General features: G+C 39.9%; 1 protein-coding gene across 1 annotated transcript in view; it reads right to left on the bottom strand.

The window, feature by feature from the left end:
- FAAH2 (fatty acid amide hydrolase 2) overlaps positions 1-6697 on the bottom strand; it is a 48364-nt gene extending 41667 nt beyond the window's left edge. The window contains exon 1 of the mRNA XM_059678845.1: positions 6379-6697. Within this exon, the coding sequence (XP_059534828.1) occupies positions 6379-6570 (192 nt within the window). The 5' untranslated portion in view covers positions 6571-6697. The remainder of the gene's footprint in view (positions 1-6378) is intronic.
- Between the last annotated feature and the right edge of the window lie 10175 nt (positions 6698-16872).

The following is a 16872-nucleotide window of genomic DNA, read 5'->3' as shown; positions in this document are numbered from 1 at the left end:
TCACCCCCAACTGCCCTCCCCTGCAGGCCCAGTCACCCCCAACTGCCCTCCCCTGCAGGCCTGTTTACCCACAACTGCCCTCCCCTGCCAACCATCTTGTGATGATGTGGGGGCGGCCATCTTGTGACAACGTGAGGGCGTAGTTGTGTGAGGGCGCGAGGGCCACCTAGGCTTTTATTAGTATAGATATACAATTATAGTTGTAATGGTAACTTTTACACATGGGACAATAAGCATTAAGAAATTAAAAAGCAAACTAGAACTCCCAAATAAACAGGAAAGAAAAGGAAAAAGAAACTAGATCAAGCCAGAAAAAAGTAAGGAAAGGGAAGTGAGAGAGTAGGTACAATAAATTATAAACATTATATCAAATGGAAGGAATTAAGCAAATTACAGCATAATAAGTGAGGACTGAATTCCCCTATCAAAGAGCAGAGACATCAAATCTGTGGGTTGTTTTTTTTTTTAAAGCTCAACTCAGCTATACATTGTTTAGAAGACATTCACCTGGTACAAACCGACAATCAAAGTTTAAAAATAAAAGAATAGGCAAAGATATATGAGATAAATGTAAACAAGAAAGCACATGTGATTCCATTAATATCAGATAAAGCAAATTTCAACAATGAAACATGAAATATTTACAATCCATTAAAATGATATAACAGTAATATACTTTTTTGTATTAAAAAGCAGGCAAACATATAGAGCATAAATTCCTAAAATATAAAGAGAGCTTGACCAGAAATACAAGTATAGTAACAGATAATATAGCTTTTTCAGAAATTGACAAATTAAATAGTCAAAAATAAGCTTATATCTAGGAATTTAATAATACAGGCAATATGTTCAAGGACATAGAGAGAACTTTTATTCCATCAAAAAGAAATACTCATTTTGTTCATGAATCATGAACAGACAAATGATAATGTATTTATCTAAGACAAAGAAAATCTTAAATCACAAAAGTTAGTAAGAGTTCCTATCAATTAAATCAATCATCATAGACCAGTAATTCTAGAAAACCAAAGTAAGAAAAAGAAATTTTAAGGCTTAACTATTTCAAAACACACTCTTCCACATAACCAATGGGTCTAAGAGATAAACAAAATTAAAATAGGAAACTATACAGAAATTCACAAAAAGAGGAACATTTTTTATCAAAACCTACAGAATACAGCTAAAGCTATTGTAAATGTTTTCTTCATAAAAATAATAAGACATAAGCTAGCCAACATAAAATAATAGGAAAATAAGTAAATTTAAAAAGTAAATAAAAAGATATGAAAAATTTAAAAAGTATGAGGGAATAAAGATAACCAGTGACCTCCTGGTACATGGGTCAACAAACGCTCAACCACTAAGCCACACCAGCCAGGCTCTCTATTAAGTATTGATTATATTAATGTAAATAGATAATATAAGCACGTTTCAAAATCTAAAGGCCCTTCCCACCCCTGTCATCTAACATTCCTTCACAGTTCTCCCAGAATCAACTACTCTATCAGTTTTCATGCATTTTTCTAGAGAGAAACAGAGAGAGGGAAAGAGGGGGAGAAAGGGAGAGAGAGAGGGAGAGGGAGGGAGGGGAGGAGGGAGGGAGAGAGCAAATGATTTTTTTCATATAAATTACAGCATATTATATAAATTGTTCCACACTTTGCACAGTTTGTTTATTTTTAATTCAACAATATGTCCTGGAACTCATTCCATATCTTGGACATAAAGAGTCACTTTATTTCTTTTTATTTGTTATATAATTTTCATACACACACACACACACACACACACACAATAACAAATTCAATCAGAACCCCGATTTACAAATATTTGCTATTAAAAATAACAAGAGGCCCTAGCCGGTTTGGCTCAGTGGATAGAGCGTCCGCCTGTGGACCAAAGGGTCCAGGGTTTGATTCTGGTCAAGGGCATGTACCTTGGTTGCAGGCTCCTCCCCAGCCCTGGCCCTGGTCAGGGCTCATGCAGGAGGCAACCAATCGATGTGTTTCTCTCACATTGATATTTCTTTCTGTTTTTCCCTTTCTCTTCCACTCTCCCCAAAATTCAAAATATCCTCAGATGAGGATTAACAAAACAAAAAATAAAATAACATGAGGACATCCTCATTTACATATCATTAGGTGACTTCTGAGTGGGAATTATGTCTTTAAAACCGCCTGGATGGTGTTGCTCAGAGTTAGAGTGTTGATGCATGCACCAGGAGGTCACTGGTTCAATTCCCAGTCAATTTTCTGGCTTGATCCCCACCAGGGTTTGTGTGTAGGAGGCAGCTAATCGATATTTATGTTTTCCTCTCATCCTTGTTTCTCTCTCTCTCTCCTTCTCACTTTGTCTCTCTCTAAAATCAATAAAAACATTAAAAAAAACACCTCATCACCTTTGGGATCACCAACAAAATCAGACTTCCAAGTGTACAAAGACAATGACCCACTTCTGGATGCTGGCGACAGTGATAAGTTGATATCCTTTTGTGAGGTCTAATCTTGGAGGCCAACTGAGGTTGTGGAAGTTGAATAGTGGTAACCTGAATTCTGAAAAATGAAACAGAGACTATTTATGAATCGAAAGGCAAGCACATAGAGAGTTGACATTGACTCACAGGGAACTGACGATTCAGAGAGCTGATGAAGTAACACAGCAATGGAATGGAATCAAATTGACCTAGCTTTATCACTTCTTAGCTGTATGGCATTGGGCAAGTTACTAGAGAGCTCTAAACGTTGCTTCCCTTATCTGTAAGATGGTGGTAATTAGTTATGCAACCTCAAAAGGTTGTTACGAGAATACAATTTTTAAACATCTAAGCAAAATATTTCTCTTAGCAGCATAAGTGTAGGTAATGAGAATGGGTTTGATAAAACCAAAATAAAGTGGCAGGAACAAGAATACAAAACAAAACAAAACATCCCCCTATAAAAGGCTAGCATCCGTGGTTGTATTCCTGTTTCCTACTGAAAGATAAGACGGAAACCTATAAAATTATTTAACTTTTATGGAGCATGTGTTAATTGTTTCATAGCCATTATTCCATTAAAGTATCCAAACAGCTTTATGAAGTAAGTACTATTTTATGACCATTTTACAAGTAAGGAAACTGAAGCTCAAAGAGGTTAAGTCACGTACCCAAGTCCTGATCCTTAGGGAGAAAAATAAAAGGCAAACCTTTGGCCTTCAGAGACACAAGGAAAACAGATTAGTGGCTTAATGACCTTTTCAAACCTGCAGTATTAGTATAAAGACTAAAGGAGACAATTGCCATCCCGATAGCAAAGCCAGGAGAAGTAAAATAACAGGAAGAAACTTGAATTTTCTGACGAAGGTCTCAAGGCAAACCAGAACTTTATGACTTTCCTTCACCCAGTGTATAGAATGTATGCCATTCATGTACGCCAGCACCAAAAGATAATATCTCAATGCGTGAAAGTACATTTGAGTAAGTGCATAGAGCCTGTTGGAGCTAGTACTCTTAAAATAAACAGGCAACAGTGTCAAATCCCTCATATTTACACGTTTATCTTGATCTTAGAGTAATTTCTTGCCTTTTAATATGAGAATTGAAGATAAAATACATAAAGTTCCTAGTATACAGTATGCACTATATAAATGATAACTATTATTATCCCATCTGGAACCCTAGATGTGACCGAAAAATGCAACTGAAACTGACCCAGTCTCACATAAAAAAAAAATAGACAAAATCATCATGAATCTTTTTAATGGCTTCCTCCTAGTCCAGTGATGGCGAACCTATGACACGCGAACTCATTTTTTGGATTGATTTTTCTTTGTTAAATGGCATTTAAATATATAAAATAAGTACCAAAAATTTAAGTCTTTGTTTTACTATGGTTGCAAAGATCAAAAAATTTCTATACACGACACAGCACCAGAGTTAAGTTAGGGTTTTTCAAAATGCTGACACGCCGAGCTCAAAAGGTTCGCCATCACTGTAGTCTCTAGCAGTAGGACTGAAACGAGGCCAGCTTTCTCAAACATCAAATGGTCCAGGGCAGTTTTTCTCATTCTGGGAACTACTGACATTTTGGGACAGTTGATCCTTTGCTATGCAGTGGACTCTCCTGTGCATTGCAGTATGTTTAGCAGTATCCATGGGCTCTACTCACTCAATGCAAAAGCACTTTCACCCAGTTGTGACAGCCCAAAATGTCAACAGATATTGTTATAGTCCCCTGGGGAGAACCACTGTTCTAGAAAAAGGAAGGAAATACCAAAGAAAGGGCAGAAGTTGTTAATATGGACATTGACAGAGGTAGAAATTTGGCGGGATTGAGGGAGAACTAGGACAAATAAGACTGTATCTTCTCCACTTCTTGCCTTCAGAACACTTATAGAAAATATATGTAGATAATATCTTCTCATAGGTAAGCATATCAATAATGATTACCCAATGATGGTAATAATAGTAAGACATTGTATTGTGCCAGGTGGTATTTTCAATAATTTCACATAATATGACCTTAACCCTCACAATTCTTTTTTTTAAATATATTTTTATTGATTTCAGAGAGGAAGGGAGAGGAAGAGAGAAATATTAACATCAATGATGTGAGGGAATCATTGATCGGAGTTGGACTGAGCCCGCAACCCAGGCATGTGCCCTTGACAGGAATGGAACCTGGGACCCTTTGGTCTGCAGGCCCACACTCTATCCCCTGAGCCAAAACGGCCAGGGCCCTCACAATTCTTTAAGGGAGATTCTATAATCAAGCCTATTTTTCTTGCAGAATATCAGAGGCACAGAGAGGTTATGGGATGTTTCCAAGATGGCATTGCTAAATAGGAGAGCCAGGATTTCTCAACCCAGGCAGTCTGGCTCTGAAGTTGATCCTTCTAATCACTATCCTCCACCTCTACTTACTTATGTGCCAGGGAGAACATATATAGGCAACAGAGGGTTAAGGTCATATTATGTGAAATTATTGAAAATACCACCTGGCACAATACAATGTCTTACTATTATTACCATCATCGGATAATCATTATTGATATGCTTACCTATGAGAAGATATTATCTACATATATTTTCTATAAGAGTGTTCTGAAGGCAAGAAGTGGAGAAGATACAGTCTTATTTGTCCTAGTTCTCCCTCAATAATGCTTGAGGCGCATTATTTGCAATTGTCATGGCAATCCTTGCCCAGGGTGCTAGAGCTATTAAGAGGCAGACCAAAATTTGAAAGCTATTGTCTTTCCTCTACATCTCACTCCCCGACAAAAGGTTAGGAGAGGAGAGAGGGGAAACGGCTGAATATGTCACGGAAAGGTTATCAGGAGTGTAAAAAGGCATTCTAGATTCTAGCAATAAAGCAAGGAGGAAAAACAAATGAGACAAGAGAGGGATAAAGATAAGAGGGGAATAAAGAAAGAACACTAGACTATAACCCAAGATCTCTAGGGCACTATTCATATGGCACAGAAAGAGATGGTCTTGCTGGCCATTGTTTGAGCTGCTCACATGCATTAAGCACCCCCACCAATTTTTGTGTATTTGTGCAAATCGTTTTACCTCGGGTTTCTCGTGTGTAAAATGGGTATAGTACCTAGACAATTGCATCAGTGAACCGGAACATGCTTAAACAGCCCGCACGGCATTCGACATGAACTTATACACGGAATATATGGTTGCCACGGGCCTTACTAGCCTGTGGAGGGTATACCCACAGCATGTACACGTTTTTTTCAATATAAAAATCCCTTGAGCCCCCCGCCAGGTGGCTTAGTTGGTCGGAGCGTCGCCCGCCCGTCCGGCAAAGACGGTTGCGGGTTCGATCCCTCGCCCCACCCCCATCTCCGTCCTGGGAGGCTACGGATGGAGGTTTCTCTCACCTCTATATCTCTCTCTCTCCCAAATTAATTTAAATGAATAAATAAATATATCCTCGGGTGAGGGTTTTTTTAAATCCCTTGAGCGAGAAGTATCACGTAGGGCGGGGGCCGGGGCGGGGGCGGGGGCGGGGGCGGGACCGGGGAGCTCAAGAGGGGATGGATTTTCCTCAGGATCATGTTGTAAACCGCACCTGACTTATCCCCGCACCATTATTACACACACACAGAGCGAACGGACACGGAGACAGGCCAAGCGGGGCCAACAGAGCCCAACCGATGCCCAGGGCACACGCTCGGGGTAGAAACACTACAACTCCCAGAAGCCTCCGTTCCTCCCCAACCGAAGCCTCTCCTCCGCCGCCCCACCGTGAGTGGAAAGGAAATGTGTCCCCACAAAACCCCAACTCGTTACCACAACAACCTCCGCCGCGAAACGCCCAGGGATGGAGTTTCCCCCGAAAAGCCCGGTCGGCCCGGCCCCATTGGAATCGATCCGCGCCGCCCGCTCACCTTCCTCTGGCGGATCAGCTTGGCCAGCTGCACCCCCGACAGCAGCAGTAATGGTTCAGTCACAGGCGGTGCGGTCATCGAGCCGAACTTGGGGCCGCTGAAGGCTCGAGCGGCTTGGCCTATTAGGCCAATGAGAAAGCCCATCGCCTGCAGGAGCAGCAACTGTAGCCGGGCGGTGAACAGCTGCGCCATAACGGCTGGGATTCCGCCGGGTCCTAGTGCTGGACTGTCCCGTGCCCCCTCGGCCAGAGGAGCCGGACAGACTAAGCTAGGAAGTGTTTAGGAATCCTTTCATTTGTGACTCCGAGATCTACCCACAATTCCACAGGAGCCGATTTGTCATCACCTGCTGGGTTCTGGGCCAGGGATGGGGGCGGAGTAAAGTCCTCCTAGCAACTGGCTGAGTGTAACGCAATCCATTGTTAATGCGTGGGAGCCCAACCCAGAAAAGTGCGATAAAAGAACGAACACTGCCTTTGGAGTTGCCAGTTCCGCCACGAACTAACCTTGGCCAGTTTACACTACTCTCATGAAAAGTAGGAGTAATTACTCTTACATCAAAGAGTTATGGTAAACACTAGGTAATTCAATGGCACAATTCATGGCACATAGTATAAATGGTAGGTGTTATCATTGATTTCGTTTTACCTGTGAAAAAAGTGTAAGTATGCCTTTGTATGTAAATATTTAGTATGTTCAGCTAAATAACAAGAACCTCAGGAACATATTATCTATATCCATAGTATTTAATCCTTGTAAAATCATAAACAGTACTGATAAAATCATAAACAATATTGATAAATTCAAAAAAAAATCTAGCCCACATCTCTCTCCAGATACTTGAATTCAGTGCCTGTTTGACATGTCTGCGTGAATGTCTCACAGATCCAGCATATTTAACGTGTTCAAAACTCCTCATCTTCCCAAACCTGCTACTTGTGTAAATTCATAGGTGGCCTTTTCATCCACCCAGTCAGCCGTGCCAAAAATCTGGGAATCACCCCAGATCCTTCCTTTTCTCTCAGCCTCATGAGTAGTCACCAAGTCCAGTTAATAATTTCCCCTCCTCACTCAGCCCTAGCTCAGACCTCACTAATGTTTCCGTGAACTTCTACAAATAACCAACGGATTACCCTGACTTCATTTAGAGCAGTGGTTCTCAACCTTGGCTACACATTAGAGTCACCTGGGAATCTTTTTAAAATCCTGATTTCTGGGCCTCATCCTCCGGAAATTGTTTCTTTGTTATGGGGTGGGGCCACAACATTAGTAACAAAGAAACAGAATTTCCAGAGGATGAGGCCCAGAAATCAGGATTTTAAAAAGATTCCCAAGTGATTCTAATGTGCAGTCAAGGTTGAGAACCACTGATTTAGAGTGTTCTTCCCAATATACAAATCTAATCATATTACTCCCCTGCCAATGGCTCTGCAGTGATCACCCACTTTCTTCAGGTTCAAGCCCCATCTACTCCGTCTGGTATTCAAATATCTAATGACTGGTGTCTGAAAACCTCTGTACCTCATCCCTAGCTCATTCTTTTCCTCAGGTGCTATGCTCCTGCCAAACTAAATTACCTAAAGGGTTTCTCTCCCCTCCATATCTTTACATATGCGTGCCTCACCCATACCCTCTCCATCTGGCTCAGAACAAGTACTGCCTCCTCCAAAAAGTCTTCCCTGAACACCAAACTAGGTTTCGTGCCACTCTTTTGTAACACCACACTCCACAGATTAACAATATCACAACACTTATAACCCTCTATTTCCATGTTGGATTTTTCTGTCTACTCCTCGTCTAGATGTGAACAGAGTCACTCTAATTCATCTTTGAATTGTCAGAGCCCAACACAGGGCTTGTCATGCAGTTAGTATAAGTTGGTAGGTTGAAGATATGAATATATGAAAGAATGAATGCTGAAGATAGGCCTTGAGCTTGACATTTAAAGCCTTGAGTAGGTGATATGTAAAGGTCATCCAGGAACTATTTTTTCATTTGAATAGCTAAATTGGATACTGGAAGATATCATCACAGCAATTCTAGCCTAGTTGGAAGTGCCCCGTGGAAGGCAGGTTAATCATGATAGGCACCTCTGATAGGTCCACTAAACACAGTTGACAGTAGGTTGTCAGAATCTGGGCTCCATTACAGTTTTGAGCAAAATCTATAGCTGAGTAAATCTTCTTTTCCCGGGAGAGTATTTGTCAAAGGGAAAGTCTTCCCTTTGCCTAACTTCTGACACTTTATCTAGATTGTAGATGACCTTTATCTGAGTCTATGGTGCAATAGATCTGGATCCAAATCCTATAATCCAAATCCTAAATCACGCTCACAGTCCTTGTATAAATAACTTAATGCCTTTGTGTTTACTGGTCTGTAAAATAAGAATAACAGCTATCTCGCCCGGTTGGCGTGACTCAGTGGTTGAGCATCAACCTGTGAACCAGGCGGTCATGGTTCAATTCTCGGTCAGAGCACATGCCTGGGTTGCGAGCTCAATCCCCAGCGTGGAGCATGCAAGAGGCAGCCGATCAGTGATTCTCTTTCATCATGGATATTTCTATCTCTCTTTCCCTCTTCCTTCTTCTCTGAAATAAATATATATATTTTAAAAAAGAATAACAGCTATCTCATGGTGTTATGGAAAATCAAATATATATATGTAAAGATTCTATAATGCCCTCCCAATGCATCATAGCTCATTTTTTCTTTTTTATTGAATTTATTGGGGTGACAATGGTTAATAAAATTATATGGGTTTCAGGTGTACAGTTCTATAATACATCATCTGTATATTGTATTGTGTGCTCACCACCCAAAGTTTAGTCTTCTTCCATCACCATTTATCTCCCTTTACCCTCTTCTTCCCCCACCCCCTTTCCCTCTGGTAATCACCACACTGTTGTCTGTGTCCATTAATTTTCTTTTCTTAATCTTTCACCTTTTTCACCCAGCCCCACAATGCCCCTCCCCTCTGACAGCTAGCTGTCAGTCTATTCAGTCTATTCTCTCTATCTATGAATCTGTTTCTATTTTGTGTGTTAGTTTAGTTTGTTCATTAGATTCCACATATGAGTAAGTTCATATGGTACTTGTCTTTCTCTGACTGGCTTATTCACTTAGCATAATGCTCTCCAGGTCCATCCATGCTGTCAAACAGGGTAAGATTTTCTTCTGTTTTCACGGCCCATTCTGTAAATATACCACAACTTTTTTATCCACTTCTACTGATGGGTACTTGGGTTGCTTCCAGATCTTGGCTGTTGTAAATAACACTGCAACGAACCTAAGGGTGCATAGAGTCTTTCGAATTATTGTTTCGGGTTTCTTCAGATTTATTCCCAGAAGTGGAATCGCTGGATCATAAGGGAGTTTTATTTTTAATTTTTTGAGGTAACTCCATACTGTTTTACACAGTGGCTGCACTAGTCTGCTTTCCCAGCTCTTTAGATTTGTTTGTACTCAGCAAAGAAACACAGTCTAAGTTTAAGAGATAGGATAAATTACATTTTGTCCCAAAGAGGAAAAACAATGAGAAATAATTGCGTGTTTGTGAAGGCAGTGTAATCTCCCTACTAAAGTCAGGGAGGATTTCTGTAACTCCACAATCAATGGTGGAGGCTCAGGGGTTATCCTTGACTCCTTCCTAAATTTCAGTTTCCACTATAGAGCTTACATATTAGCATGTCTGCAGTGAGTTCTCTACTCTCCATTTATACTGCTATGACCTGAATTATGTGATAGTTTCTTAAATGGTGCTATGATGCCTTCAATCTGACCCTTTTCAAAACCACTTACTACACTTACATTTTATTTTATTTTCTGATGAAGTAACTTATGCTTTTTGGCCCATCTTTCATATCCTCATGAAAGTGAGTATTATCATTTTTATAATTTTACTAGAGGCCCGATGCACAAAATTCATGTAAGAGTAGGCCTTCCTTCCCCTGGCTACCGGCACCGGCTTCCCTCTGGCACCTGGGACCTGAGCTTCACTCCAGCGCTGGCTTCGACTGGAAGGTTGTCCGGAAGGATGTCCAGTCTAATTAGCATATTAAGCTTTTATTATTATAGATAGGTGAAGAATTGATGTTCAGTGTTTTTCAAATTTGTTGTATTTAGAATAATGATGAACACCTTTTTCATATGATTATGGACTATTTGCATATCTTCTATTGTTAATTTCCAGCCTGTTTATATCCCCTGCGAATTTTTCTATTGAGTTATCTTTTAAAAAACCTTATTTGTAAGAGTTCTTAATTTAGTGAGGGTGTTAATTTTGTATATAACTTATTTGTTTATAGTATTTTTCTCAGTGAGTTTTTTTCCCTCTGAGCTTTTAAAAATATATTTTTATTGATTTCAGAGAGGAAGGGCGAGAGAGAGAGAGAGATAGAAACATCAATGATGAGAGTGAATCATTGATCAGCTGCCTCCTGCACATTCCCTACTGGGGAATGAGCCAGCAACCCAGGCATGCGCTGACCTCCTGGTTTATAGGTCAACGTTCAACCACTGAGCCATACCTGCCAAGCCAGTGAGTTGTTTTTCATTTAATATTATTAAAAGTTATGTTAAACCATAAAGATAATTTAAATACTTATGTAAAGAAGTCTGTTGAACTTTCCCATCGTGATTACATTCACCAATATTATCCTTAGTATCCTTTCTCAGCAGTCTATCAATTCACAATTCACTTATGCTACCCCTCTTTTTTGAAAAAAAATTTTTTTCAGAAAGCTTTTTTTCTATTCTTCAGATAAATCCTAGCATGGAGTTGAGACCATTAAGGGTAGGGCGATTTACTTCCTGGCGGTTCTTCACACACACACACACACACACACACACACACACACACACACACGTCCTGTGTTCCAACTATACCAAACTACTTGCAATTCCCTACAACAGTGGTCTGCAAACTGCAACTGCTATCCTACATAATAAAAGGCTAATATACAAATTGTCCTGTCAGGAGTTTGACTGAGAAGCCGGGAGTTCGATTGCTCACTATGATGCGCGCTGACCACCAGGGGGTGGCGTGAAACATGGCAAGCAACCAGTGGTGGTGGTGGTGGGGGGGGGGGGGGGTTAAAGGTGGGAAGGTGCAAGGGAAGGAGGAGGTGGGGAGGTGGGGAGGCGGGGAGGCGGGGAACATGATCGACCCTGATCACCAGCCAGGCCTAGGGACCCTACCTGTGCATGAATTTCGTGCACTGGGCCTCTAGTTTAAAGTAACTGGCATAAAAATAATAAACGAGCATACTTCCTAATATGTATGTATGTATTATGTATAGACTACATTGAATTTTGCTAGTGCGTATATGAAGAATATATCCTATGGACAAATATAAAATGTACATTATAGAACACAAAGAAAGAAATTGAGGTAGAGGATTTTTTTAAAAAGTCCTATTATTTCCACACACTCCAATATATTATCTGTGCACTCCTGGAGGTATTGCTCACACTGCCCCTGCCCCTGCCCCCACCATGAAGATCCTGACCTAAATTACATATGCTCTATAACAGTCCGTTAGCTGGTGTCTACTTTCAGCCCCCTTTTTCCTGCACCCCTGAAGCATATACAACTATTTAAGCTTTAAGACTCAACTAAGACACCATACCTTTCAGGAAGCTTTTTCTGCCCACTACCCTCTCAGTCTGATTTAATCTGACTCTTACTTTGCATTTCCACAACACACCATATGTTGCCTTGTCACAGCACTTAATACACTGTGCTGTAATGAAATATCCTTCCTCTCCAAAGAGTGGAAATTCCTTAGGGTAGGGACCCTTTTTTAAAAGTTTAAGAAAATCAATAATATTTCTATTTTATATTGCTTCAATTAATTTAAATACATTTTATATATTTTTATATTTTAAAACTCTTAGTCATCTCTCTATCATCAGAGCCTGAAACAGGGTAGGCATTCAAAGAGTGTTGACTTAATAATTTAATGAGTAAATGAAACTATCATAATTTTGTTTGAGAACTCCTAACAGAGTACCCTCTCATACACAAACAAAATACTCAAGCAACCACATAAGCACAACCAGAATGCATTTGAAAATATATACTCATTTCAGTAAGCATATATTTATGATAAAAATATTAAACCTTTACACATGGATGCACATGCACACGATTACAGCTATGAAAACAAAATAATTCCTGCTACCCTTTCACAAATACTAACATAAAGACAAACATATACCTCAGCAACCACAAACACCAGTTTAGGGGAGTCAAAGGTTGTGTGGCTTGATAAATGGTACCAAACTAGGTAAATTAATAAGAAATGATAGGGTTTTGAATGCACATACACCCTACACCAAGAAAATTTGTTTTTAAAATATATTTTATATTTTAAAATTTATTTAAATACATTTTTGTATTTTATATTTTTAATTAAACTTTATCCTATATAATAAAAGGCTAATATGCAAATCGACCAAACAGCAGAACAACGGTCACTATGATGTGCACTGACCACCAGGTGGCAGACGCTCAATGCAGGAGCTGTCCCCCCTGGTGGTCAGTGCGCTCCCACAGGGGGAGTGCTGCTCAGCCAGAAGCCCTGAGCTGGGCTCAGGGCTGGCAAGTGCAGCAGCAGTGGCGGGAGCCTCTCCCGCCTCCACAGCAGTGCTAAAGATATCCGACTGGTGGCTTAGGTTAGGGGTCGCGACCCACATGTTGAGAACCGCTGATTTAGATCATCCTTCAGTTCTTTCATCAGCATTGTGTAGTTTTCAGAAACAGGTCTAGTACATATCTTTATATTTACAACTATTTTATTTTTTGAGTGATTGTAAATAGTATTGTATGTTTCACTTTGGTGGTCATGTGTACATTGCTAGCATATACAAATACAAACAACCTTGGTGAAATCACTTATTACTAAACATTTTTTATAGATTAGATATAGATTTTTCTATATAAACAATCATGCCAATTGCAACTTCCTTTCTGATCTGTGTGAATTTTCCTTAACCTTGCCTTATTCATTGGCTAGAACTTCTGGCACTATATTCAATATGAGATCTTCTTCCTGATCTCAGGGGAAAAGCACTCAGATTTTCACCATTGTGTATAATGTTACCTGAAGGTTTTTCAGATGGTCTTTGTCAAGTAGAAGTTCCTTTCTATACTGATTTTTCTAAAGATTTTTATCATGAATCGGTGTCCAATCTTGTCAATTTTTTCTACATTGACTGATATAGTCATATGAATTTTATTTCTTTTTTTAAAATATATTTTTATTGATTTCGGAGAGGAAAGGAGAGGGAGAGAGAGACAGAAACATCAATGATGAGAGAGAATCATTGATTGGCTGCCTCCTACATGCTCCCAACAGGGGATCGAGCCCACAACCCAGGCATATGCCCTTGACCAGAATCGAACCCGGGACCCTTCAATACACAGGCCGACACTCTATCCACTGAGCCAAACCAGCCAAGGCTGAATTTTATTTCTTAGGCTATCAAAGCAATGGCTTTGTTTATTTCAAATACTTAATTAGCCTTCTATCTCCAGAATAAACCCTACAAAGGCATGGTATATAATTCTTTTTATAAAATGCTGAATTTTATTTGCTAATATCTTATTAAGGACTTTTGCATCTATATCCACAAGAGATATTGGTCTTCAGTTTTCTTCATTAGTCTGTCTTTATTTGGATTTGGTATCAGATTAATAATACCTTTATAAAATTAATTAGGAAGTCTTGCCTCCTATTTTCTAGAAGAGATTATATGAAATTGGTGTTAATTTCTCTTCAAACATTTAGTATAATTCTCCATTGAAACCAAGTGGGTCTGGATATTTCTTTGGGGGAAATTTTAAAATTATGAATGAATTAACTATTAAATTATATGGTTATTTAAATTATCTGTTTTTTTATATATTTTATTGATTTTTTACAGAGAGGAAGGGAGAGAGATAGAGAGTTAGAAACATCGATGATGAGAGAAACATCGATCAGCTGCCTCCTGCGCATCGCCCACCAGGGATATGCCAGCAACCCAGGTACATGCCCCTGACAGGAATCGAACCCGGGACCTTTCAGTCCGCAGGCCGACGCTCTATCCACTGAGCCAAACCGGTTTCGGCAAAATTATCTGTTTTATTTGTGTGAGATATGGTAGGCTGTGTTTTTTGAGTAAGTGTTCCATTTCACCTCTTTTTCAAAATTATGTGTTTATAGTTGTTCATAATATTTCCTCATTATCTTTTGAGGCCTGCAGGCTCTGTAGTGATAGCACTTATTTCACTTCTAGTATTAGCAATTTGTTTTCTCTCTCTCTTTTTTATTATAAGCCTTCCTGGAGTTTTGTCAATTTTGTTGATATTTTCAAAGAACATGTTTTTGGTTTCATTGATTTTTCTCTATTATCTTTCTGTTTTTTATTTCACAGATGTCTACACTTATCTTTATTTTCTTCCATATGTTTCTTACGCTTGTTTTGCTTTTCTTTTACTAAATTCTTGAGGAGAAAGATTAGATTACAGATTTGAGACATTTCCTGTTTTCTAATGAAGCATTTAGTGTTTTGAAAAACCCTCTCAGCACTGATTTTACCTGTGTCCCACAGATCTTGATACGTTGTAATTTTATTTTTGTTCATTTCAGTGGATTTGTTTATTTCCCTTATGCCTTCCTCCTTGGTGCATGTATTATGTAGAAATGTGCTACTTATTTTCTAAGTGTTTGGAGAACGTCTGGTTCTCTCTCTGTTATTGGTTTCTATTTTGGTTCCACTGCAGTCAGAGAATACACTCTGCATGATTCCAACTTTTTAAATATGTTGAGGTTTTGTGGCCCTGGATGCACTTGAAAAGCGGACATTCTATTGTTTTGGGGTGAAATGTTCTATAAATGTTGAGTATGTATCTTTGTATAGTTTTTACTTTTAGTGTTTGCTGTAGGTATTATATTACATTATATATGCATCACTTATCAAGTCTGATGGTGTCATAATATACCAGTACAAGTTCAGTATAAAACCTTATTGTGAATTCCAATTCAAGGGAGCAATGTAGGAGAATCCTGACCTCACCTATTTCCATGGACATACCAAATCTACAGCTGCATAAGGAACAATTGCCTCTGAAAGCAAAGCAAAACAAAACAAAAAACTAGCTGAACTGTTACACATTGGAAAAACAGGAAAGACCCCCCCTTCAAGCGCAAAGTGTGCAGGAGATGCTGAAACATATCACCCTAAAGCCATCCCCAGCACAGCAATCAACAATCAGGATGAAACTTACAATCCCCAACTCTTCCTGAGGAATCAAGGTTTTGAATCCCACACCTGACATCCCAACTTTTACACTCTCACCTCGGAGAGACACTCCTAAAAACATCTAGTTTTGAAAGCCAAAGGGCTTGAGTCCACAAGATGCAAAAAGTTATGGCAAACTTAGAAATAGTTCTTGAGGGGCTCACATGAAAACTAACACCCCCAGAGTCCAGAGCCCAGCACAGAGGCTGCCAACTGAAAATCACCCAGACTTTCTGTGAAAGAGGTTAATTTGCTTATTGGTCTGAGGGGCAAGCATTATAACTCAACACATATCCAGTTGTCTACTAAAATACTCACCAAAGACAGAGGCCAGCAGATTCCATCTTTGCACGCCACCCCCTTTGCCTCATCCCAGGTCACTGATATATCCCATAAAGGAGCTTGCACACTCACCTGGTGCCCCAATTTTTGCATCTGCTGCTGCTGCTACCTCTAAACTACTAGACTGCTTGACTAAGTGGCTAGAGGGGCTTATGCTTACAGTTACCACAGGACTCTACCAGATAAAGAATTTTTCACTGGCTATCAACTCCAGAGCACAGCTAGAGGCAACAGACTATGGTGCCTACTCTGTCTGTACAAGATACCTTTTAGTTTATCTTTATAGCTGAAGACTGGGAACTAGGCTGCTAATTACACACACATCTAAAGATTGGCTGCAATCCTCTGCAGAGACCTTGGAGGGCAGGTACTACAGTGGGGCCTTGACTTCCGAGTTTAATTCCTTCCGAGACCGAGCTCGTTAAGGAGCTTGTTAACTCAAATTACTCTGTCAACTCAATGCAAAAAATCAGCCGAGAGACAGCTGGTATCTCAAAAAACTCATTAGTTGGCTCACTCGTAAGTCAAGGAGTGAGGAGAGGAGAGCCTCTACATGCACCTGGTATCCCCGTTTGAACAAGCATTTGGTGGCCTGGTTTTTGTGCTTGTCGACCAAGATGTGCCCCTTGATTGACTAATTTTGCCAGGGAGGCTTGTGTTCATGGGTCCCAGTGGATTGTAACAAACAAAGAGACAGTTTGTGGTCTGCTAGCATCCCCGAAGCACAGAGATTTAAAACACCTGTGGTCTCTCTGTGAAAGAGACTTAACTTGGAGGTTTGGGCTGGGAAGGTTTCTGGATTGGCACACATCAAGCAGTCCACTGAGGTACTCTCTGGATGGAAGCCAGTGGGAAACATCTTTGTGC

Source organism: Myotis daubentonii, chromosome X (genome assembly GCF_963259705.1).
Source record: "Myotis daubentonii chromosome X, mMyoDau2.1, whole genome shotgun sequence".
Lineage (NCBI taxonomy): Eukaryota > Metazoa > Chordata > Mammalia > Chiroptera > Vespertilionidae > Myotis > Myotis daubentonii.
The sequence above is the reverse complement of the archived record's forward strand: the minus strand, read 5'-3'. Positions and strand labels throughout refer to the sequence as shown.